The sequence below is a fragment of the Schistocerca piceifrons genome, chromosome 1 (genome assembly GCF_021461385.2).
Source record: "Schistocerca piceifrons isolate TAMUIC-IGC-003096 chromosome 1, iqSchPice1.1, whole genome shotgun sequence".
Classification (NCBI taxonomy): Eukaryota; Metazoa; Arthropoda; class Insecta; order Orthoptera; family Acrididae; genus Schistocerca; species Schistocerca piceifrons.
The window spans coordinates 621,374,315-621,390,404 of NC_060138.1; the positions used below are offsets into that span (position 1 = coordinate 621,374,315).

At 38.3% G+C, this 16,090-nt stretch overlaps 1 protein-coding gene across 4 annotated transcripts in view; it reads right to left on the reverse strand.

Moving 5' to 3' along the window:
* LOC124804395 (leukocyte tyrosine kinase receptor) overlaps positions 1 to 16,090 on the reverse strand; it is an 874,407-nt gene that overhangs the window by 209,713 nt on the left and 648,604 nt on the right. For all 4 annotated transcript variants that reach the window (XM_047264751.1, XM_047264750.1, XM_047264749.1 and 1 more), the window contains exons 18-20: positions 8,426 to 8,621; positions 8,234 to 8,324; positions 2,049 to 2,243 (exon numbers count right to left, since the gene is read on the reverse strand). In XM_047264751.1, the coding sequence (XP_047120707.1) occupies positions 2,049 to 2,243; positions 8,234 to 8,324; positions 8,426 to 8,621 (482 nt within the window). The remainder of the gene's footprint in view (positions 1 to 2,048; positions 2,244 to 8,233; positions 8,325 to 8,425; positions 8,622 to 16,090) is intronic.

Consider the following 16,090-nt stretch of genomic DNA (forward strand, 5'->3'; position numbering starts at 1 on the left):
TATGTTATTCTGCGATTGTTTGCCTCTCCCTGTTTCCTTTTTTATAACATCCCAGACTGCTTTGCTTTTATTTTCTGCATTATATATTGTTTTGTCATTAAATGATTTTTTTCTGCAACAATCAGCACCCTCCTATAGATCTTTTTGTATCTGTGACAGAAATTTAAGAATTCTGGACCACTGTGAACCTTTTTCGTGGAACTGAGGTGTTTAAGTGTTTGGGAGGACTTCTTAATACCTGCTGTTATCCATCCGTTTTTGTGAGACGTTGATATAGACACACATACTTTTGGAAATGCCTTTTCAACGTTCAATTAAAACAATGTGGAGAATTTAGAGAATTTGGTATTCACATTGGTTTCCTTATACACTTCATCCCAGCTTTGTTTTTCTAGTTCTCTTAAAAAATCTTTTATTTAGATTTCCGATAAATGGCGTTTGTAGGCTTGTAGTTTAGGGCATGATTCAATGCCTGATTTTACTGTTGTTATTTGACAGTGATGGTCTGATAGTCTGAGATCTTTTACAGGTACATCACATTTTCCTCTGTCCATATTTGTGGCCACACGGTCAATTACTGATGCAGTCATTGTAGTAACACTTGTTGCACTATTGACCAATAGGGACATGCCAAAACTTTGCAGGATGTTAATGAAGGTGCTGCTGGATTCATTTATGATATTAGTGTTGATGTCAATGTCCCCACACAGAATTATGTTGACCTTTGTACTTGAGACTTTATGTAGAACTTCTGTTAATTTATTGAGAAACGTATCCACACTACCACTGGGAGATCTATACACACACAAAACGATTAATTTCTTGGCAATATCAAGCCCTGTTAATTCAATAGCTGATATTTCAAAGTGTTTGTCTTCACTTACTGCACTGAGGTCATGTCTTGATTTGAACTGTGTTCCTTTTCTAATATAAATACTCTAGCAGAAGATTCTTCAGCAACATAAGGATTCTCATGCTTACATGCCAATATATGATATTTATGGTTAGTAAAAAGACTAAAATTAAGATGAACTTTGCAATTCAAAAGAAAATATTAAAAGCATAAATAATTTTCAGATAGACTATCATTCCTCTTAAGGGTTCAGAATGGAATTTTACACTCTGGTGCAAAATACTGTAAAAGGTTGTCAGTGGGCATCAAGGAGGAAATTGAAAATCCACAAATATTTTTAAAAAAAGTATGAGAACGCTCCATTAGTCAACCCTTCTACAATTTATCAAAATACTTGGACTCAGGAATGTAAATTCTGTAGAACTAACATTTATTTGTGTTACAATATTATGAAAAGGATAGTTGAAACTCACCATATAGCAGAGATGCTGAGTCACAGATAGGCACAACAAAAATGAGCTTTCGGCCAACAAGGCCTTTGTCAAAAATAGACGAAACACACACACACACACACACACACACACACACACACACACACAAGCACAACTCACACACACATGAACACAGTCTCTGGCAGCTGAAGCCAGACTCAGCATCTCAGCTATATGGTGAATAGCAACTATTCTTTTCATAATATTGTTACATTCCATCCTGATTTTCCATTTATTTGTCTTAGATACATCCTGACTACACCAATAAACAGGCACCTGATAATAAACAATTTGCTTGAAGTATTAGATTAAAACAGCAGCTGAGTAGTGTGGGAGGAGGAGCAGTGGCTATTCTTCAAAGTAGCTACTTTTCTCCTCAGTTTACAGCACATGGTGTATGAGTGAATGAATGAAATAATTAATTAATAGTGAGTTATTGCAGTGGTGTAGAATGATGCAATAAGATTAAAAAACTACAGGTTCTACCTATACAGAATGAAATATTGAAATACTTTTGTCATAATGTATGAAATCATAACTCAGTAATGTAACGAATCACTGAATATTGCACAGCATCAAAAAATAGAACACAATACTTAAAAGTAAGCAAAGTAGTTCTCTGGTCAATGCAATATATCAGTCACATTAAATGAATAATTAATATTTGTTTATTATTAGTTTGTAAATGTCCCACACAAACTTACTGGTTTAGGTCGAGATTCTCTCAAAAATGTTTTGAGATCACCTCCTGCCAACAGTTCCAAAACTATGAAACGTGGATGTTTATCAAAACAAACACCAATAAAATGAACAATATTTGGATGGTTGAATTTGCTCATAATGAGAGCCTCCATCAGAAAATCTGTTTCAGCTTGACTTGTCGAAAGTTCTGGTAAAGTCTGAAAAATAACACAGAATTTGAACACAGGATGACAAAAGTTACATAAATGGCCTAAAATTTTTACAAAATATGACAACATAATATTAACACACTACTTACTCCAGAGTCTACAGACAGATGAATTGCAAATACTCCCATGAATTATGAGTTTCTCAAAAAGTAATGATAACATATTATTTTGAGGAAATCTGTGTTACTGTGTTCTTATAGCAAAATAATTGAAATTACACTTTTGATTGGCATTTACATAATTGTACATTTAGAAATAAAAAATTATGTATGACAAATTTTGTAATCTGTAGCAAAACTAATGTCCCCTGTCTATGAAGCCAAAGGGCTGTTTCAGTCTGATGTCACCTGTCTCTAATCAAATGAACATTCTTTATTGCTGTAGTTGGTTTACTGTTTTATAGTTGTCATGTTTTACATGACCGTATACACATTTTATAGATATCTAATTAAACCCACAACTGAACTCAAAATCTTGCAACCATCCTAATTCTAAAGTCTCAGAATAAATAACAAATAAATTCCACTGAAAGACCAATCATTTAATTCCAGAAAAGTTTAAATGAGTAATGGTTGTTGAAGCTACCACAAATATTTTAGGACATACTTTATTTTATTGCCATCAGGTACAGGTGGTGTGGAATACAAAATTAGCTCGGTATGATGAACTGGTAAATGCATCTATCAAAAAGTTTTTAAGAAGGAAAGCAATGAATTCTGTAACCTGAGCTTGGATTCATATACAGATGAAAAGACTGATGCAACCAGAATGAAGATGACATCAAATATTAAACAAATTTGAGAAGTAAGTACAATAATTTGCATCCTCACAGAGATATACTGTAGTGTTAGAATATTCAGTAAACAAATGACAAAGAATGATGTCAGTTATTTGCTGGATAACAAATGGCTACTATTACCATTATGCCTAATTTATTACAGAATTTGTTCACTGTCAGCTGCCATATACTAAGAATGTAAATAGCAAATGTGTTTAGAACATTCGTGTTGAGGTTTTTTTAGTTGTGATGTCAGTTTTGTACAACATACTGCGTTGTGTTTATTACTGAAAATGTTACTGTGACTGAGACATATGCATACCGCTATAGTGGCTTTATGTAATTACGAATTAAACCAGGAGACCCATGCCAAACTTTTACACTTTTATAGTTTTAAATAACGCTAGTATTTGGAATATATGTAGTTGTAGGATAGTTGTGGGAATGAAGAGAAAATATCTCTAAATATGAAACAAACAATGCAAAATAATAATCAAGAATTTACGATATATCCTTGTACATACATTTCCAATCGTCAAAAATCTCTTTTGTAGTAAGAATATTTGTTCCAGCTTGTACAACTGGCACAAGTCAGGGACTGTCTGTAGGGCCAAATAACTTATAACTTTAACTCGACAAACACTTTCAATTACATAAGCACATTAGACCACAGTTTCTTTGACTGTTTGATGCACCCACCAGAAATTACTCTACTGTGCCATAGTGGCAATAGGTAAATTCGAGGTGACAATGAAAAATATATTTGCCATTTTGGAAAGTATATTTGTTTAGAAAAGTCAACTTGTATGATGAGCAGAGACAATGGACTACCGTGCTGGTCATGGTTATTATCTATGAAAATGTGTACACAAATTATATAGCTATTAATTACCTTAAAAAAAAAAAACCAAAACTATTTGGTATATGATAATATGAAAAGGGAGTGTCTTATTCGTGATTATCAATACAAATGCAAATGTTTTATTCCACCTTTAGGCATACTTACATACTTACATGCACGGTGTCATCAGTGTTAACACAATAATAATATAAACTTGGACAAATGTCATTAGCTACAATATAATAATCCAAGATTGATACAATACATATTTATGCAAAAGTCAATAACAACAAAAAGTTTCCTACCAGATCAATTACAAGATAAACAAACTACATAGTTCAGTGAATGATAAATAAATAAGATTAATATGTTAGCTTCATAAAATACAGGTATGAACTTGGTGTCATGATGCACTTTTACCTACGATAATTAAAAGTTGCTTTTATGTTAAAACTTGCCACAAATAATACGTTTTGCCACAAAATTGGTATGCAATACCTGAAGCTGTTCGAAAAACCTTCCAAGCGATACCTCATTCAACCTTGTATAATTGGTACATGTTGAGAAAAAGTGGTGTTAAATTGAGAAAAAGTGTAAATGATTTTTCAGTATTTGATTGGATTTCTGTCATTTACCTACTTACAAGTTATGCTATGACCAGTAAGTCTGATTCGAATATACTTTATCTGATCAAAAGTACCTGGTCTCTTTTAAAGGAAATTAATATGACATGTGCCCACTATTCACCTTAATGACAGCTTGAACTGTCCTGGGGATACTTTCAGTGATGTTTCTGACTGTCTATGGAAGAATGGCAGTCCATTCTTCTTCAAGAGCTGAAATTTGAGGAGGTAGTGATGTTGGAGAGATATTGACTTCTAATTCATCTGAAAGCTGTTCCAAGGTGGCTACAAGTCAAGATTCTGGGCAGACCAGTCCATTTCAAGATTGTTATTGTCCACTAACTGTTGCCTCACTGATGCTGCTTTACATCATCTCCCAAATGTCCTCAACTGTACACACTATGCAATGCTGTAAAATGAGTTCACATTCTTCCACATTTACCATTTTCTTAAGCAAAACAAGGGGACCACACCTTAATCATGAAAAACATCTCCTTACCATAACACCATCTCCTCCATACTGCTACCACTACATGTGATGGCGGCAGGTACCATTCTCCATACATTCAACAAGCCCAAATCATTCCATCTGTTTGTCACCGCATGTACCATGATTCATCACTCCAAATTACTTGTTTCTAGTCTCCACTGTCCAGTGGCATAGCTCTTTACACCACCTCCTGATACAGAAATGTAGCAGTTATGAGGAGCTTCTCAATCATTGTACCCCATTCTTTTCAACTTTATAGTATTGACATTGTGCTAACTGGACTGCTGGTAGCACTTTGAAACTCACAAGTAATTTCTTAGACTGATTTCAAGTGATACTTTTTAGCCAGCCTCTGCAGTGCTTGGTGGTCCCTGTGTCAGTGCACGAGGTCTGCCAGTTCTTGATTTAGCTATGGCTGTTCCTTCACATTTTCACTTCAAAATCACATCACCAAAAGTCAACTTGGACTGTTTTATAAGCATTGAAATGTCTCTGGTGCATTTGTTATTCAGGTAACATCCAATGACCAGTCCACATTTGAAGTCACTGAGCTGTTATGACACAACCATTCTGGTGTTATTTCTTCTCTGCTGATGACACAATGCTCTCTGCCTCCTTTTATACAGTTGGGCTGCCTCTCACAATCTCTAGCAGCCAGTTCTACAATATTTAGGGGTGTCCAGATATTTCTAATTAAGATAGTGTGTGTACTCACACTTTCTACTTACTGGCACAAAAGTAAAATTATTACTTCAACAGTGCAATGCCTATAGGTGTGCTAAGAGGGCCTGATTCTTTACTAAGTCTCAACCAATGTATTTACTCCTGAATCATGGTCATCTTCATACCACAGTGTAAATATAAATTCCAAACATACACCATTCTCAGAAGTATTTTCAGATTTGCCCATATTTTTACATCATGTGCTTCCTCAACGACAAAACCAAACATAGCTATAGAGCATCTATTCAGTAATCCTTTGACAATCTGGTCTTTTGGAAGCCATTTCATCAGCCAATGTAACAAGATATTTCCTATGGTAGTTTTATTACTCCCAGACTCAATGAAATGAGTCAGCACTACCCAGCTATTCCAATGTAACTGTTTCACTGCGGAAAATCGTAACACGGTCCCTGACTTCAGCCGTCGCACGGATGCCAAAATGGAAAATATTGAAATAAACGATATCGGAATTGAAAAACAACTGCTATCACTTAGTAGCGGAAAAGCATCCGGACCAGACGAGATACCCTTAAGATTCTACAGTGATTATGCTAAAGAACTTGCCCCCTTTCTATCAGCAATTTATCATAGATCGCTGGAAGAACGTAAAGTACCTAGCGACTGGAAGAAAGCGCAGGTCGTTCCCATTTTCAAGAAGGGTCATAAATCAGATGCGAATAATTATAGGCCTATTTCGCTTACGTCAATCTGTTGTAGAATAATGGAACATGTTTTGTGTTCTCGTATTATGACGTTCTTAGATAATACAAATCTCCTTCATCATAACCAACATGGATTCCGCAAACAGAGATCATGTGAAACTCAGCTCGCCCTATTTGCCCAAGAAATTCACAGTGCCGTAGACACTGGCGAGCAGATTGATGCCGTATTCCTGGACTTCAGGAAGGCATTTGATACGGTTCCGCACTTACGTTTAGTGAAAAAAATACGAGCTTACGGAATATCGGACCAGGTTTGTGATTGGATTCAGGATTTCCTAGAAGAAAGAACACAACATGTCATTCTTAACGGTTCAAAATCTGCAGATGTAGAGGTAATTTCGGGAGTACCGCAGGGAAGCGTGATAGGACCTTTATTGTTTACAATATACATAAATGACTTAGTTGACAACATCGGTAGCTCCGTGAGGCTATTTGCAGATGACACGGTTGTCTACAAGAAAGTAGCAACATCAGAAGACTCGTACGTACTCCAGGAGGACCTGCAGAGGATTAATGCATGGTGCGACAGCTGGCAGCTTTCCCTAAACGTAGATAAATGTAATATAATGCGCATACATAGGGGCAGAAATCCATTCCAGTACGATTATGCCATAGGTGGTAAATCATTGGAAGCGGTAACGACCGTAAAATACTTAGGAGTTACTATCCGGAGCGATCTGAAGTGGAATGATCACATAAAACAAATAGTGGGAAAAGCAGGCGCCAGGTTGAGATTCATAGGAAGAATTCTAAGAAAATGTGACTCATCGACGAAAGAAGTAGCTTACAAAACGCTTGTTCGTCCGATTCTTGAGTATTGCTCATCAGTATGGGACCCTTACCAGGTTGGATTAATAGAAGAGATAGACATGATCCAGCGAAAAGCAGCACGATTCGTCATGGGGACATTTAGTCAGCGCGAGAGCGTTACGGAGATGCTGAACAAGCTCCAGTGGCGGACACTTCAAGAAAGGCGTTACGCAATACGGAGAGGTTTATTATCGAAATTACGAGAGAGCACATTCCGGGAAGAGATGGGCAACATATTACTACCGCCCACATATATCTCGCGTAATGATCACAACGAAAAGATCCGAGAAATTAGAGCAAATACGGAGACTTACAAGCAGTCGTTCTTCCTACGCACAATTCGTGAATGGAACAGGGAAGGGGGGATCAGATAGTGGTACAATAAGTACCCTCCGCCACACACCGTAAGGTGGCTCGCGGAGTATAGATGTAGATGTAGATGTAACACTGACTAGATTTGGAAAAGTTCACCCAACTTTGGTACTGCAACAGCATCTTGAATCAAGAGGCAAGGGAAGAGATAATATAAGAGTGCAATGTTTCACAACTGCAGAGATGCTACTGAACCCGAAAGAACTTATGACAGTTTGAATTCATCATGGCTTGCGCAATTAGTCTAGTGCTGCTTTAAAGAGAATGGTTTTCTGGCAGCAAAAATATAAATGGTACAGCATGTAAATCAGTGAAAAAACATCTGAAACAGTTTGAGTCCCACAGCAAAATTTAATCTACATTAATCATCAATGCATAGTGACTGGAACATCTATCATTCAAATGTCAAATAACTATGAGCTATACATTCACACCAAACTTCCACATCTCTGAGCTATCTAAAGCAAAGATTCTGCACCTCAAATAACAAAGTCTTCATCATGTATATTTCATATAGTAAAACATTCTGAGGAGCAGAGGTTTTATTGTCATTGTTATATATTCACATGTAGTGCAAAATATTAATGTTTTGCAACAAACAAGGTAATGCAGGGCATACCTTCACTGCAACAGGCATCTCAACGGCATCACCACTGCGATGTTTATAGAATCCCTGGTACACTTCACCAAATGCTCCTTGACCCAGAGCCCTATGCACAGAATTGTCATTTTCATAATTACTTACTATTTTTTGACAACTTCTCACATACATACTAAAAGCTCATTCTGGTAATTGTAAATATATACATACTTAATTAACCGTAAATGATCCCTTGGTATATCTTTTAGATCATTAACAGTATACGTTCCTCCACCAAATTCATAATTTGGATTATATTCTGTCATCAGACTGTCTGATGCTTCTCGCAACCGATTTAGCTGAAGATCTGGACCACTGAGTACTTGCTGCCTCATCACTGCTTCCTTTCTTTTCTGATAACGATTGTCTGAAAAATAATTAAAAACACTAAGGAAATGTGTTTGAAAGACATCCATTAAACCATTAGATGGGTTACATTACTATACAAATGAACTTATTTCAAGCAAAAAATGGACATGGCATTATGCAGCTAAAATGAAAGACAAGCCCATTACTTACTAGTGATACAATGTGATAAGACACACATCACACTGAATGATTAGCAGTCAGAATGGGATGAGCAGCTTAGCACAAACAAACAGAGATTTAGTGTAAACAGCAGAATAAAATTAATGAAGTGAAAATACCATTTTTAGTTCATGTAATGTTTCAATTATATCAGTGTGTATTATATGCATGTAACAAGAACGTGTCATCACAACGAATATAAAAAAAAACTTTGTGTTTGCCTTACGGCAGGTCTTGTCATGAGGGAAGCCTCGTCAGAAAGGTCCACCACATGCGCGTCTAGGGAAGTGATTCCAGTGGTGGTTTCCCATTGCCTTCCACTGATGATGATTAAATGATAATGAGGACAACACAACACCCAGTCCCTGAGTGGAGTAAATCGCCAACCGAATCGAACCTGGGCCCCTTGGTGTGACTGAATGCTGTGCTTACCTCTCAGCTATTGGGGTGGACATAACAAATATGGAAGTGTGCAGTTAATAACTTGACCAGCAGTTAGCTTACTGAAGTACTGCTGCTGAAACAAAACAATATTTGTGTGTGGGAAGAAAAGTATGAATGTGGCCTTGAAAGAACAGTGTCTTGTAATGCAAATTCCAACCTAACTATCTGCCATCAGGTTATACTGAGATCTGCAAACTGAGCAAAGAGTGCAAAATTTTAGTGAACCCTTTGTTTTTAAGAGTATTACAAGACACTGTTTGAAAAAAACCAACACAATTTAGGTACAGACAATAGTATTATGGATATTTTTTCAATAGATATGGCTACCACAGACATCATATTATTAAGGGTTTATGATGTCCTGTCAATAGCATAAAGTTTGCAGCTTATGGATCTGTGACTCATGCCACACAGTTTACTAGTGATGCTAAACTGTACGGACTTCATTAACAACTGTTCACTAAAACACAGGCACCAACTCTGATTCTAGCATATATGTATTGGCACCTTCTGATGTCACTATGGAAACCGAGTAGCTAGTGCACTATGGAAATCCAATAGCTGGTGGAACATTTATGGCTCACTGCAATAACGCCATAAACCAGAAGGCAATTGTTGTTGGGAAAGCCCTCTGATGGTACCATGCCGGAATTTGAGATATGAGCCAGCTCAGGGCTGGCCTGAGTCAGATGTGATGTGATTTGTGGTGTGCATGGCAACTGTGCTTGAAGTTTTGCTCAGGTGGACTCTGGATGTGCAGAACTTTGATACACTGTGAACTGGACTTTGCTTTGGAGAATGGACAACAAATAGCTTGCACTGTCTCCAAGTAGCATTCTGTATACACTACGTGATCAAAAGTATCTGGACACCTGGCTGAAAATGACTTACAGTAATGCTGGAATTCAGTCTCGTGTTGGCCCAAGCTTAGCCTTGATGACAGCTTCCACTCTCGCAGGCCTAGGTTCAATCAGGTGCTGGAAGATTTCTTGAGGAATGGCAGCCCATTCTTCATGGAGTGCTGCACTGAGAAGAGGTATCATTGTCAGTCCGAAAAATCCCAAAGGTGTGCTGTAAGATTCAGGTCCAGACTCCGTGCAAGCCAGTCCGTTACAGGGATGTTATTGTCATGTAACCACACCGCCACAGGCCGTGCATTATGAACAGGTGCTCTCGATCATTTTTAAAGGTACAGTTGCCATCCTCAAATTGATCTTCAACAGTGGGAAGCAAGAAGGTGCTTAAAACATCAATGTAGGCCTGTGCTGTGATAGTCCCATGCAAAACAATGAGAGGTGCAAGCCCCCTCCATGAAAAACAAGATCATAGCATAACACCACCACCTCCAAATTTTACTGTTGGCACTACACATGCCAGCAGATGATGTTCACTGGGCATGCATGATACCGACACCCTACCATCGGATCACCACACTGTGTGCTGTGATTTTCCACTCCACACAACATTTTTCCCATTGTTCAATTGTCCAATGTTTACACTTCTTACACCAAGTGAGGCATCATTTGGCATTTACCAGCATGATGTGTGGCTTATAAGCAGCCGCTCGACCATGAAATCCATGTTTTCTCACCTTCAGTCTAACTGTCGTAGTACTTGCAGTGGATCCTGATGCAGTTTGGAATTTCTGTGCGATGGTCTGGATACATGTCTGCCTATTACACATTACAACCCTCTTCAACTGTCAGCAGTCTCTTTCAGTCAACAGACAAGATCGACCTGTACGCTTTTGTGCTGTACGTGCCCCTTCATATTTCCCCTTCACTACCACATTGGAAGCAGTGGACCTAGCAGTGTTTAGGAGTGTGGAAATCTCATGTACTGATGTATAACACAGGTGACACCCAATCACCTGGCCAAGTTCGAAGTCCATGAGTTCTGCAGAGTGCCCCATTCTGCTCTCTCATGATATCTAATGACTACTGAGGTCACTGATATGGAGTACCTGGCAGTACGTGGCAGCACAATGCACATAATATGAAAAACATATGTTTTTGGAGGTGTCTTGATACTTTTGATCACATAGTGTATATTTCCTGTTGTCAATGAATTGGGATGAGTCTCTGTTAGTTTCATTTGTAACTCATTTTTACAAACATATGTAACTCAGACTCTTCCATATTTCAAATCTTCATTGAGTAAGATAACAGACAGAAATTTTTTTTCCAGCTTAGTCATTTTACAGGGGATGGGGTTTACAGGAAAGTTAATTTGGTGTGACTACCACAGGAACAATTTCCTTCTGAGAGTTATCAGTTCCATTCAGAGATAATTTGAAGGTGTTCACACTGCCTAAGAATTGTTTGAAGTCTTTAAGACAGCTATAATGTGTACAGTTCATCAGAGCATAAGAAGAAAAGTGGGAGGGATGGGGACACAAATTTAGTACAAATCTGGTGAATTTTTTGGCACATTGGCTTCATTGGTTTTAGACATGACCTCATTATATAACACCAGCATTGGTACAAACACCTTTCTTTAGTTGAGAAAACTGTATAAAATATCTTGATAAGAGGGCTGCTTTAATATAGTAACCTGGAAGGCAAATTGAGGGTGGTGATCTCAATATCTCTGAAGAATATTGCATTACATTGAAAGAATATATGAAAAAACGTTTTCCTTGGAACTCAGGGGTGTCTCATCTGGGGTGGGGGAACTCACATACATGTCCTGAGTTTGTTTTATCATTAGTTTCACAGTTTATGTCAAAAGGTTGAATTGTTCCATCTGTGTAGGTTCTCCCCTCCTTGATGGGTTCTAAGAACATGATGAACGAATGTGGTGGAATTAATTATTTTTTGCACATTTCAAGTTACAGCATATGAACAGCAATGTGCTGACAAAAACCAGGCCATGACCTCTTGCATTAAATGAGAACTGGAAGGGCTTTTTCATAGAAAGATGTGAATATATCTTTATTAATTATGGAATGAGACTTTAAATGAACTGTCCTACTTGAAGGAGAATTTGATTATGTGCTTATATGAAAAAAAATGGAAATTATAGGGATAAACTCCAAGTTGTAATGAGTGATCAAATAGTTTACATGTGCAGTGCTGATATTTATACTGGAGAAAAAAGAAATGACATTTATATCAAGTTCCTGCTCCTGGTGCTATGTTCTCATTTGGGGAACAACATGTAACCTAAACACATAGATTTCATAGAAGTTCTGCACTCCTTGAGAGACCACAGGAAATAAATACATTGGGAGTTGGAACAGTTATGGTGGACAGAACAGATTCACCTAGAGGCATACTACATCAAAAACTACTGAAAAGAAAATGCTATTTTGTTACAGAACAGATCTTTTATGCTTGAAATGGAAAGACAAATGTCATACACATAAGACAGAATAAAATTACTACTTTTCATGGTAGTTTAACATCTATGAGCTGACATGATGATGTACTAAAGCTACATATTATTCTAGACCAAAATCTGTCTAAAATACATGTTGAGCTTGTATTTCACTTAATGAGAGTTTATAAAATGATGGAAAATATTTTTGTTGGGGCAGCTGTGAATGTCGCAACTCACAAAATAAATAGGAAAAAAAATTGTAACAGCTGTTTCAATTTGCAGATAAGCAAATCACATGGCTGAAAATGATGGAGTGGGACTAAACAAACAAACAGGTGTGTGTGTGTGCGTGGGCATGGGTGTGCATACACACACACACACACACACACACACACACACACACACACACAAACCATTTAGAAATGTAAATCAGATGCGCCACATGTAATTTTTCTGTGAGACTACCATCTTCTATGACAGGTATTTTTTCTCGGCAATGCTGATCTAGCATGGCATGCTGGGGGGATTTTGAGCTGTTTGGAAAGAAGAAAGGTAGAAAGATTAGGGTTTATGTCCTACTGGAGATAAGACTGCAAGTTTAGAATGGAAAGGAAATTGACCACATCCTTTTCAAAGCAACTTCCTCAGCATTTGGATATTTAAACTACAAACCTTTTAAATGTGAGTACGGGATTTAGAAGAGGTTTAAAGATATACTGTTACAATAAAGTTACGGGGCGGGCAGTGAGACACAACTATATATGGTTGAGCTGGTATGTATGCTGCTCACAAATTACAGTTATAGGTATAAAAAGAGAAATGAAAAGTTTCAGTTTCTTAGGAAGTTCTTCATAATATAATTCAATGTGAAGTACATAAGCTCCATGGTGTGAGAGGCAAACAAAAGTTTAAAAAGTATAAGCTCTGCTGGAGTGTTCCTTTCTCCACATGGTAAAAGCAGTTTGGCTGTTGATTTATAAGCCATGTCAAATCTTTCCTCGAAACAAAAGATGAATTGGGAGCTGGCAGAGTAGGTATTGCCTTAACAGGCCTATCAGACAAAAAACAGAGAAAAGTGCTGTACTGCGTTCTTCTAAATCCAATAATTTCTCTGTTTGGAGACGGGCCAGTAAGGTAAAAAAAATTACAAATAAAAAATATAACTGATGGAGTAAGGAAACAATCTTCAGACAGATAGATTCAATTAAAATATAAAAACATATATAATCTTGTATTCATAGTGAATTTAGATTTCCAGTCCTGTTTCAGTGATAAAATAATGCAAATGACAGTCATTAAACATTATTTTTGTAATGAGGTTTGTGGATCATTTCATAAATAATGCACAAATTAGTGACACTGAGGACTGAATGGCACAAAAATAGTGAGATTATGGAAGTTGCAGTTGAAAGCTTTGGTCAGAGGCAAATACACTGATCAGCCAGAACATTATGACCATCGATCTACTATCAATACAAACTCATCCTGGCAATAGCAGCATCACATGTTGAGGAATGACTGCTAGTCAGACACATGCATGGTGTACATAGAATCAGTGAGCGAGCCGTCCATGTGTAGAATGGAGAAGGTGAACGATCTATCAGAGTTTCACCAAGAGCAGATGCTGATGGCCTGGAGGTTCAGAACAAGCTTTCTGGAAACTGCACAACTTGTTGGGTGTTCTAGGAGTGCTGTCGTGTCTTCAATACATGGTGAAACCATGTCCAGACATCATGGGGTTGGGTGGCCACCCCCACTGCAGATCTCGGATGTCGTATGCTGGGCAGACTGGTAAGACAGGACAGTGGTGAACTGTGGTGGAGCTAACATCAGACTTTAATGCTTGGCAGAATACAAGTGTGTCTGAAAACACAGTGTACCAAACGCTCCTAATGATGGAGCCCCACAGCCAATGACCTGTGCATGCCAATGATAACACCAGAACATTGGCAACTATGACTGAAATGGGCATGTGACTGTCATCACTGGATGTTGGTGCAGTGGCAGAGTGTAGCAAGCTTTGATGAACCCCAATGCCTTCTTCATCATGCAGATGGGATGGCTTGAATCTGTCATCTTCCAGAGGAACAGCTCTTTGACACCTGTACTGTGGGACAGAGACAAACTGTCAGAGGCTCCATTATTCTCTGGGGAACATTCACATGGGCATCCATGAGTCCATTGGAGCCTGTCCAGGGCATCAAGATGGCCAAAGAGTATCATACACTGGTTGCAGATCACGTACACCCCTTCATGATGATCATGTTTCCTGACACCAGTGACATTTTTCAGCAAAAAAATGCGCTATTTCACAGGGTCGGGAGTGTGTTGGAGTGTTTCGAGGAATACAGTGGTGAGTTCCAATCAATGTGATGACCCCCCAACTCACCAGATCTGAACACATGTGGGATGTGATTGATCATTGGCGCCCCTCCCCAGAATTTATAGGAATTAGGTGGCTTATGTGAGCAGATGTAGTGCCAAGTTCCTCCAGCAACTTACCAAGGCCTTGGTGCTTCTATGACATGATGCACTGCCACTGTTATCTGTGTCAAAGGTGGACTACCTGCTGTTAAGTAGGTGGTCATAATGTTCTGGCTGATCAGTGTACTTAATTTCATCCATAGCATCCTCTGTTTTTAAGTACACTGACTGACAAAAAAGCACCCAGAAGGAGAGTTTGTGATGTTATTTCAGTGATTACAAAACCAAGTCAAATTTACAATGAACTTGGCAGTATGAGGCTACTTATCAACATAGCATTTCACTCCCTTTGATATGTATGCAGACACTGATTGGGTTGGGAAAGGTGTCACAAAGCCAACGCACCCTTTCCTATGGACAGTTGGCCAAAAGCTGTTATAACTGGCCCTTGATACCCTGGATACTGGCACTGGGACAGAGTTAACATATGAGTTGGTCCTACACTTTCCATTGGGGACTGTTATGGCAATCTTGCTGGCCACAAGAGTACCTCAACATTAAACTGACGGTTGACAGAGACAATATGCCATGTCTGGATGAACATCATGCTGTTGGAAAACTGTGCCATGATAGCATAACATGAGAGATAATATATGAGGATGTAGGATGTCTGTTATGTACTGTTGTGCCATCACAATTCGCTTATTACCAGTTCTGACCTAAGGTCATATCCAATGACTCCCCACACCATAATGCCAGGAGTAACCCCGCTGTGCCTCTTTAAAACAATGGAAATCACTCTCATAACCTACTCACTGATAACAATAGTCCAGGGCAGTGCTGAACCATGATTTATAACTGAACACAAAGTGACACCATTCATCAGGAGTCCATGCTTCTCAGTGATGGCACCACTCCAAATGTGGCCATTTGTGTTGTGGCATTAACTGCAGCCTAAGCATGGAGCAGAATTTCCCTAGTCCAACAACTGTGAGTCCCTGGCCAGTGGTGCACATTGACACAAAATGTTGCAGTGAGTCCATTGTCCATTCTCAGATGAGAGGTGCAAAATGTGGTGGTACTTGGCTATAAAGTAAATATAAACTACCAAAAATTGTA